Genomic DNA, 9,743 nt, shown 5'->3' on the forward strand with positions numbered 1-9,743 from the left:
GCTGAAACTTTCAGACTTAAAAGTTCGCTGCCATCCTGATCTTCTCAAGCATTCATAACTATTAATCAAAAACATTTTCTGTTTTCAAACTTAGTAAAGCACGTACTTCTCATTAAGGACTATTTACATGCCACGTTTGAAGTTTCAAAGTTCAGCCGTGTTTGAGCTATCCCTGTGGAAAAAAATGGTCAGAATTTTTTTCAACGGGTAAAAAAGAACGTATTTTATTCACACTCAACGAACTCAAAAAGGTGAAGGCATTTTGCTGATACAAGAGACAAGCATGGAAGTTTTTCACCCACAAGTGAACGTTTCGTGAAGTTATGAGACATAAAAGGGATCATTACAGACACTGCTCTGCGTTCTTAAACACAGTAGCTGTTAGCTCAAGTGCTGGGACATACCTACAGGCTTATTCTCAACCTGACAGGCTCTCACTTGCAATGGATTTTTTCCCAGATTAAAAAAAGGCCGTTTTCTAATACGGCTCTAAGACCACTTGACAGAGCATCACTGAACTCTTCCTTGGGAAATCCCTCCTTGCCAGAAGACGCACGGCCATTTTATTTCCCATTCAAGCAGGAGCAGTGACAGTGCTCCAGCACTCAGCTGACACCTGCTTCTTCCCCGATTAGGGGCCTGAGCTTGCCTTCTTACTGCTGGCAGTGGCCAAACAGTGAGTAACAACTCATGAAGCAAAGGTTAAGTTACGGTATGTAAAACATTTTGCTCTTTTCCCATAGATTAAAACCCCCCACCTGATCTGCACTGGTGTTTGGGGCTGAAATGTATTTTCATACCTGTAATCCAGAGATCGCAGCGGGATATGGTGAAAGTGCAGTGGATCCTAAATTTCGCCCAAGGAGAGGAGTCATGGGTGTGCTACTGGTGGTGTGAGTAGCACGCCAGTATGCTTCAAGATATTCTGCCAAGTGTTCGCAAGCATCTTCAAGCTGATTTTCATCCAAAATTACATCAAACATTTCCTGATCACAACAACAAAGTTGGGTTCGTTACAACGTTATAGATGAAAAGAAAGACGTTAAACAATTCTCATCAGGCTAATCCTTTAAAGTTCAATAAACAAGAATCAGAGCACGGGATTGCAGAAGAAAATGATACAAGCGGGTTTATGAGGAGATCAAAAGCCAAAGCTCTCAGAAGTCACTGTATCCTCTCCGCGATGTTCAGTAGACATCGCGTGAGCCCTACCAAGCTCAGAGGCACAGACTCCTGCAATGAAATTTATTTTGCTCTAAGATGGGAACTGAAGCTAGAGGTCAGAGCACCACCGGGGGGTTCTGCATTGCGTTTGGACCCAAGGACTCGCACAGGCTTCTCTCATCCTAACTGCGAACGCATTTCCAGAGTGAACGATGCCCCTAAAACCATTTCCATGTTGGCAAACGCAGTGCACGGTTCTGTTAGCAGCAGTATTTCTGCTTAGGCAAGGCTATTTCAGGACGTCCTGCCGCTCAGATACTTAGAGCTGGGAATTCTCCAGGGACTTACCTCCATGTGCTGTTTTCTAACTACCTTCACTGACGTCTATCTGGATGGTCTTACCCATCTGTTCTCAAATCCGCAAGACCACGCAGGTGCGGCCTTTTTCCTGACCGCCAGTGCAAGTCCTGGTACTTGCCTCTGAGCTGCTCACCCTGCACCCCATGGAGAGGCTGTGGACCAGTGAACGTGGAAGGAGTTCAAAGCCACGTGGCTTTTGTGCCACCCAAGAAGTCAAAGGGACACTCTGCAGACAATGTTTTTAGATTATCAGCATGACAAGTGCTGATAACAAACAGCTGATCATAAAGGATCATAAACCGAGTCCCTCAACAGAAATACAAACGTAATTTCAGCAGTGAAATTCGTACTTCATCTTTAATCTTAACTCACGCCTTATTGGAAAAGAAATATTGTAACACTAGCACAGGAAATGAAAAATAAGTGCAGGTGTTGCAGGTGTTAAGAGTAACCGATAGAAACCACAGGCTGCTTCTCCTCCACTCAGATCTATTCAGTATCCGTAGAGCTGACGACACTAGAGTAAGGTATGAACCCGCATGGTGAATTTATCCTCAGTCTTGATCAGGCATCTACCTTCTGCCCAAAAGTCTGGCCCAGAACTTACTTTAATACTAAAGCCATTTTGTTTATTTTTTTTTTTAATTTATTCCCTCTTATCAGCATGGTAGAGAAATGTTTCCTTCTCTGCCACCAAGTATGGAGCTTTCTTCGAACACAAATACTCCTAATCCTAACACTCCTACATCCTTTGGTCAAACTAAGTGTTTACCGCCGCTTGTTTTGCTCCTCTATTTATCTATACGCTCTACACCCTCCTTTGCTGTTTAAACATGTCGATACAATGTTTAAACAGCAAAGGAGGGTGTAGAGGGTATAGATAGGATAAACATGTCCCTGCTCCTGCGGGGGGGTTGGACTAGATGACCTCTAGGGGTCCCTTCCAACCCAAAACATTCTATGATTCTATGATACACTACATGTTCCATTTTATCACTCACATCATCATTTGTGGAAGTAGTTGGTAATTCAAACACAGTTAAGTTAGGAAATACAAGACTGTGGTTTGCTTACGTACACTTTGCTTTGGAAAATACTGAACTTAAAACACGACACTTGGAGTAGAATATCTGTTTCCTTAAACAAAGAATGAATATCCTCGTTTTCTGCTCTGAGACTCGTGAGCAGGTTTCCTGCGCCGCTCATTCTTCATGGAGCTGCCCACTGATCTGAGGGCATCTCGGGCTGCCTCTACAAAACTCGGCTTTGCAGGTCGCAAGGCAGTTCTGCCTCAAGGCGTATTTTCAGCCGTAGGGGGTCTAGCAGCAAGCGGGTCAATGAATACTCTTCCGACACCCTCCAACCTCCTCCTGCTAACTTGTTTCTCAAGTTTCCTTTTAACCTGGCTCGGTTGCTTCAGGGAGCTCACAAAACGCTGTACGGGCACAACGAAACGTGCTGCAAGGTGGAGGAGAGGCAAAGAGATCAGGGATGGCAACGCCAGTACTGCCGCCTACGGCTGCCATACCTAACAGAGTAACAGCTCCGTGTCCTTGTAAGAAATGCGCAGCTAGTCCTGTAGCTAACATACCTAAACCACCCAGTTCTGCGACAGGGTGTAGCTTTGTGTGGTATTTTGACAGTGATCCCAATTAAATGGAATTAAGGGAAGAACAACTTTTAACAGTTGCAGTAGAACTGTCACCTTTTTAACAGTTAACTGTAAAGTAACACTAGGACCGGTGATGGTGAGCCTCTCGGGCTGTCATTTGAAGGTCACCTGTAAAAGCTACAAAACTGGCAGCATCCTGATCCCAGGGCTCTACAGTGTTTTACAGGGAAAACAGGTTACAGAGAAAGTGCTCAGGTTTTTTCTTGCATTAACAGCTCTGCTCATCGCTAAACCCTGTTTGTTCTATTTGTATTTCAGAGGAAAGAATCTTTTAAGGGGGTCCTTGTTTGTAAGGGTCACGAGTAAAGCTTTTTCTTCCCAGTTCTCCCTTACAATTTTATTCACTGCAATATTTTCTTACAACAAGCATAAAACAGTTACCATATGAGCATTCCCATATCCTAGTATTTCTTAAGTGTTATACATTAAAGCAGTGGTCTTCCCTGAAGAAAAGATAAAATTAGTTGCCACTGTCCTCTGCTATTTCTTTTGGTTTACTGTGTAACGACTGTGAAGTATTCAAGGTGCACTACCTCACGTTTGCAAGAGAAAATACAACGGTCATGACTGCAGAGGCGTCCTCCGCACCCATGGGAACGCTCCGGACAGGGAGTGTAAGAGGGACTGAGCCTCAGGCATAGCCCAGAGCCAGTCCAGCTAAGGGCAATCCCAAATTGCATCTTAGTTGCTGAGGTCAGGGAAGGTGAGCTCAGGCTCTGGGGGAAAAGATGCCCCAGACAGAACTGCAAGGATGGAGGTATACCCGAGGAGGAGGAATTTGACCTCATAGATATATCTGGGGTACTGGCTAGTTTTAATTATACCAATGCATTTTAGTTCTGCTAGAGTGTAATTTCTGGTATTTTTTAACTTACATCAAGTAGGCCAGAGGGATATGTACCCTCTCTTAGCACTGGCATGAACCCAAAAGTTTAAAAACAAAAATAATCATGACGTCCAGTGTATTTAAAGCTGTATGGTTAGTACAGTTCATGTTTCTCTGAGCCATGCAATGTTCCTGCTTAAGCGAGTCATACAGTGATAGGCACGCTTAGCACTGGCTTGAGCAGCTTCAGTGAAAGATTAGCAAGGCATTAATAATGAAAGCAGTTCCTGAACTTAGATATGCCAAAAGAGACAGCTATTTTTAAAATGTCTAGACACACAGCACCCTCTGATCACTTAAGGCTGGCTCTCAGCAAATGAAAAAAAGTGAGGGTTTTATGGTTTGCAAGTAGCTTTGCTTTAAACAAATACTCCTCTTGCAGGAATTTGAGCCGCAAAACAGACGAAGCAGGTCACAGTGCAGAAGACAGCAGCGTCTTTTGTCTTAACAGTGTTCTTTTACTTAATTAAATCATGGATCAACTCAGTCCTTTAATTTAAACGTAACCGAGACTCTCATCTCCCTTCGAGCGCTCCAAGTCAGCTGTAACTTTCTTGAAATCAAGCACTGCACAACTGATCAGATGGCTTCTGCAGGAGGCGGCTGTGCAAGTCAGAGTGGAAGGCAGCCTCTGAGCAAGTACGGCTGCGTGCTTGAAATCTGGAAATATTTTTGTCATCCAGTTGGGGTCTCACTTTGTTGCCTTAGGGAAAATACAACTGCAGGATCGGGTGTTAAGGCAGAGTTCACTAGATGCTGGGGATGGACAACCTGAGTGCCACGAGGCAACGACCAAGCCACAACACCCATCCTGCTGCTGCGCGCCGCGTATTTCAGTCAATGCAGCTACCTGCCTCATTTCAACTGGCGGAGTAAGAAGAAATCGCTGTATAAAGAGCGAACACGGCTGTGAAACATGAGCAGGCTTCTCTCTGCAGGTGGAAGAATAAAGACAGCTTTCAAATGTGAAGAATGTGCCGTGGATTGTTCGGTGTGTAAGCTCAGTGTAAATACCACAAGCGGTATTCAAAGGGGTGCAGGTGCAACTCCATTTAACCTGGCTCACACCCACGAAGAGGAAGGTACATGCTTTTATAGAAATTTTTTTGTGCTACAGAAAAGTGTACAATTTGGGTTTAGTTATGGGACCTGAATGGCTCACAGGAATCCTCTGTCATCATTTGAAGAGATAACAATTCAGTAGAAAATTATGCGAGAAACATAATATAGCTGAGCTCTCCAGAAGAACCTGAGATGGCGAAAACATCTTTCATTGCTGCTCGAAGCAGAAAACAAGGATGAGAGAGCGAGCAAAACGATCTACAGTTACCGCAACCAGAAGCTTACAGGTCTTTGCAGCAGCACAACCAGCTGGATGTATATGCTGTCGCCATCCACCACTTCTGACAGCTGGACATCTGCAAGCGGTGCTGATGGGGCAAGAGGGACAGCAGGAGGGTGGCTGCGAAATCCACACCCGCTAGGGAAGCAGCAAGCTGTCTGGGGCGTGGCGGGCACTGCGGAAAGTGTATTTAACTGGAGGAATCAAGGTGCACACACACCACCACCAGAACTTTTCTGGCTAATTTAAATTCTTGCTCTGTATCAGGCATAGGAGGAATCTGAATCAGGTCTCTCATTCTGGACATATTCTTAAACCATTCTGCTTTTAGATAAGGAGGATGGCAATTTCAGTCAAGCCTATTACCTTTTTTTCTCTGCTTTCTAACATTTCAGTGTGAATCTAGCCTGAAGGTACACCAAAACACTACAGAAAACTGCTGAAATCCGAAGTTTTCACAGATCCACCTTAATTATTCTTCATTTTGTATCTGGCTGTAACTACAGAGCAAACATACACTGTCTTGCTAAGCTGAGGCAGAATTATCAGGCAGACCTGAGGCCACAGAAGTCTCTTCCAGACAGGCAAAGGTGGGCACACTGGTGCAGCAGAGGCTGGCAGTCTCCATGTCCTAGCTAGCAATTAGGCGAGGTCTACCTGATGGCAGGAGCTAACCTAAAGGGTCAACCAGTGGGAGAGAGGAGAGAGAAGGAGAAAGCTCTCCCCAGGCGTCCCCTTCCGCTGGATGGAGTGCCACTGTTCCCACCAACCGTAGCTCTGGGACATCTGAGGGGCATGGGAGCACTGGCCTAAAGGAGATGTCGATCAGCCTCAATTCCTACCAAGGGGAACAGTTAAAAAGCAACATCCATCAGCTGTAATTTAGGAGGAATGGCCAAAAATACAGGAATTATCTTTTTATGGCCAGTGGGGACAAAAGATGAGGAGGCTGTGAAGTTTGGTATCTTAAGAAGCATACAAAACCAAGTTATGTTTCATGGAAATAAATCCTTGCGGATCGTTACTCCAGAACAAAAGCTGCTCGAACTTTTGGCACTTTCATAAAATAAAAGCCCTCTGAAACGGAAGCATCTTTTTAAGGGCTACGTAACAGAAGGCGAAGTCTTCCAGAAGCACTGGGGTTTGGGCATTTGTTCTGCTGATCTCGACTCCCAGATTTGTTCCTAGATTGTTCCAAGACATTTGTCAGCACTTTGCCTGTTTTAAGTGAGAGAGTACAACCATGGAAACCTTCCCGGTGTCTATTCTGAATTTCTCTGAATTAATCTGATTTCCACTCACAGTTCTTTGGCATGAGAAAGATGGGCAATCGGCAAGCCGTAGGCTGGACCGTCTGACCATTCCCCTGGTACAAACAGCAGTCTCTGCACTACCAGACCAGTGTTACGCACAGCTATTACACTGTAAAAGCAAGTCCACATCCAGGTTTGTTTCCACTGAGGGGCTTTCTCTGTTGCACAAGCCAGGCATGGTTTTCAAAAACACAAGCAAGTTTGAGCTGCCCTGTCCACACACCTGTACGGCTTTCCCGCACAGCATCTGCCTGCCTAATCAGCTAGCCAGGACCTCTGCTCCTTAAGCAGCAGGTTGTTCAAGGTGAGTAATCAGTACCTTTGATAAAATGGTCGGTGAGCAGTGACTGTGCTCTGATGAAGTAACTGGAATGGCTTGGAGGCCACGTCAGGAGGCTCGGGGATCACATGCATGCAGGCATGGGACTTGCACCGTGCAGACGGTGGGTCTGGACTGACTGTGCGCCTGAAGGAAAGTCCTCCGCAGCCTCCTCTCAAACCAGGAGTCTGGGACTTTGCCCCTTCGGGACCTTAAGACAGCACTGCTCCGCAAATGATGTCATTTGCTAATGTGCTGGTAGATCAGTTTTACCACACGCATCACTTCTGACCTGTCAGCTTGCCAAAGTTCGCAATAAACCCGGTACAGGACATAATCAGAATGAGAGTATCAAACAGCTTGTTTCTTAGCAATAAAAGCTGATCGAGGGCTGCAATTGCAGAGCTGTCTGAATCGCCATAAAGTGAAGCGATAACGTATGAACTCGGCTACAATCAAGGACCAACATAGCAGAAATCTTTAAAACTCCACGTATCACAAGTTCTTTAGCCTTTCTTCCGTACTTACTGGTGGGCATTGTGCAAGTTTATCAGCTGCCACCAACTGAACATTCAAGTGTTTACTTTGTGACTTTCCTCTAGATTTAATCAGTCGCTGCAAAACCTGACAGAGGAAAAGAGGAAAACGTGAGTTTAAGAAGAATCACGCACCTTCGTAAAGCTCAGACTGACATCCCGTTGGAGTATTACCAAGTTCAGAAGCTCTCCATTATGTTTAACAAAATATTGTCCTTGAATATAAGCACAAACCTTTCTGATAACCTCCCTGAATGCTGTGCACGTTTCCCTCTGCATCACATTTGATCCCTTGCAGGTATTTCAAATGCAGTGTGAATGGTGATTTTGCTTTATTCTACCTGAAGTAATACGTTATTTTTGACAAATGTTACCTTCTAGAGGACCATGAAAATTATATACATGCTGGATTGTCTGTGGGACAACAGTAGCAGCATGTTACGTTGTGTAACAACAAGGCTATAACTTAATCTGTTCTGAGGTGTTTTGGGGACAGAAGGTGTTTTACACCCACAGTTCATATTACTTTTTTTTCTTCTACTGTGTTCAGTACTAGAATTTAAGGGGAGGAAAAGTTAGGAACCCTAAACTATTTCTCTGTAACGTTTCAATGAAAATGACAGGATCATAGAACAGCAGAGTATTTTTTAAGTCGCAAGGACCTCTAGAGGCCTCCGTGCCAACCCCTCACTCCAAGTAAGGCCAGCTGGATCAGATTGCTCAGGTCCTCGCCCGGCTGAGCTTTGAACATTTCCAAGGAGATGCCACCACCTCTCTGAGCCAGGACCGAGCCACCTTTGCTCGTACAGCCCAACATGCAGCTGGTTCTCTGGTGCCAGGGCACACTGCTCTCTCCTGTCCAAACTGTTCTCCACCCCCCCGGTCCCTGGCTGCAGAGCTGCTCCCCAGCCCAGCCGGCCCCAGCCTGGCCTGGGCAGGGGCTACTCCAGCCCAGGGGCAGGACTTGGTATTTGCCTTTGCTGAACTTCACAAGGTTCCTGACAGCTCGTTTCTCCACCCTGCCAAGGTCCCTCTAAATGACAGCCCTGCCCCCCTGGCACATTAACCTGCCCCAGAATTAGGTGTTGTCCACAACCTTGTACATTAACAAAGGTCATTAACAAAAACGTTGAACTGTTCTGGCCCCACTACAGATCCCTGAGCAACACCACTGGTAACCAGCTACCAACTGGACTTTGTACCTCTGACCAGCACCCTGAACCCAGCAATCCACCCAATCTTCCATCTCTCTTGCAGTCCACACTTAGGCAGACCATATCTCACCAATTTGCCTGTCAGGACACTACAAGGAGACCACACCAAAGCCTTTCGAAAGCAAAGGCTAATGACACCCATTGCTCTTCCTTTGTCCGCTGGGGTCATAATCTCATGACAAAAGGCAGCCAGTTGGTCAGGCAGGATTTGCCCTTGCTAAATAAATACCCGCTGGCTGCTCCCAATCCCCTTCTTGTCCTGCATGTGGCTGGGGAACAGGTTCCCAGAGGATTTGCTCCAGTCCTTGGGAAGATTATGAGGCGAGACTGACAGGCTTGTAGTTCCCCAGATCCTTCTTCTTACCCTTCTTGAGAATGGATGTGACATCTGCCTTTTCCCAGTTATCAGGAACCTTCCCACATCACTCTGAGCTTTAAAAGGTAATAGAGAGCAGCTTTGCAATGGCATGGGACTGCTCCTTCAGATGAATCCCACCTGGTCCCTTGGTCTTCCATATGTCCAGTTACTTAGGGGGTCTCCAGATCAAACCTTCTGCTACTGTGGGTCCTTGCCACACACTGCAGTGGGCCCATGCTTTTCTTTGCTTCCCTTCTTGCTTGCCACATTCTTACAGAAGCCCTTTTTGTTACCCTTAAGATCTCCTGCTAGTTCCAGCTCCAGCTGAACTCTTAACTTCTCCCCAGGATGTATTCCTCCTGGGATGCATGTCCCCACATCTATCTTCTGTGTGCCTCCTTTTCGTCTTTGAGCACAGGCTGTTCCCTGTTCACCCACACCGTTCTCCTGCCCAGCTCCACGTAGGAACAGATCATTCTTGTGCTTGGAGGAAGCTGTCCATGAAGATCACACAGCTCTCCTGAGCGTCTCTGTTATCCAAGACAGTCTTTTATGGGATCCTGCTGCACAGGTCCCTGA

At 45.9% G+C, this 9,743-nt stretch overlaps 1 protein-coding gene across 1 annotated transcript in view; it reads right to left on the reverse strand.

Moving 5' to 3' along the window:
• Positions 1 to 9,743, reverse strand: part of CACNB4 (calcium voltage-gated channel auxiliary subunit beta 4) — a 23,160-nt gene that overhangs the window by 3,496 nt on the left and 9,921 nt on the right. Inside the window, exons 6-7 of the mRNA XM_035898935.1 lie at positions 7,585 to 7,680; positions 801 to 986 (exon numbers count right to left, since the gene is read on the reverse strand). Coding sequence (XP_035754828.1) covers positions 801 to 986; positions 7,585 to 7,680 — 282 coding nt within the window. The remainder of the gene's footprint in view (positions 1 to 800; positions 987 to 7,584; positions 7,681 to 9,743) is intronic.

The sequence above is a fragment of the Egretta garzetta genome, unplaced genomic scaffold, assembly GCF_000687185.1.
Source record: "Egretta garzetta isolate BGI_Z169 unplaced genomic scaffold, ASM68718v1 scaffold208, whole genome shotgun sequence".
Lineage (NCBI taxonomy): Eukaryota > Metazoa > Chordata > Aves > Pelecaniformes > Ardeidae > Egretta > Egretta garzetta.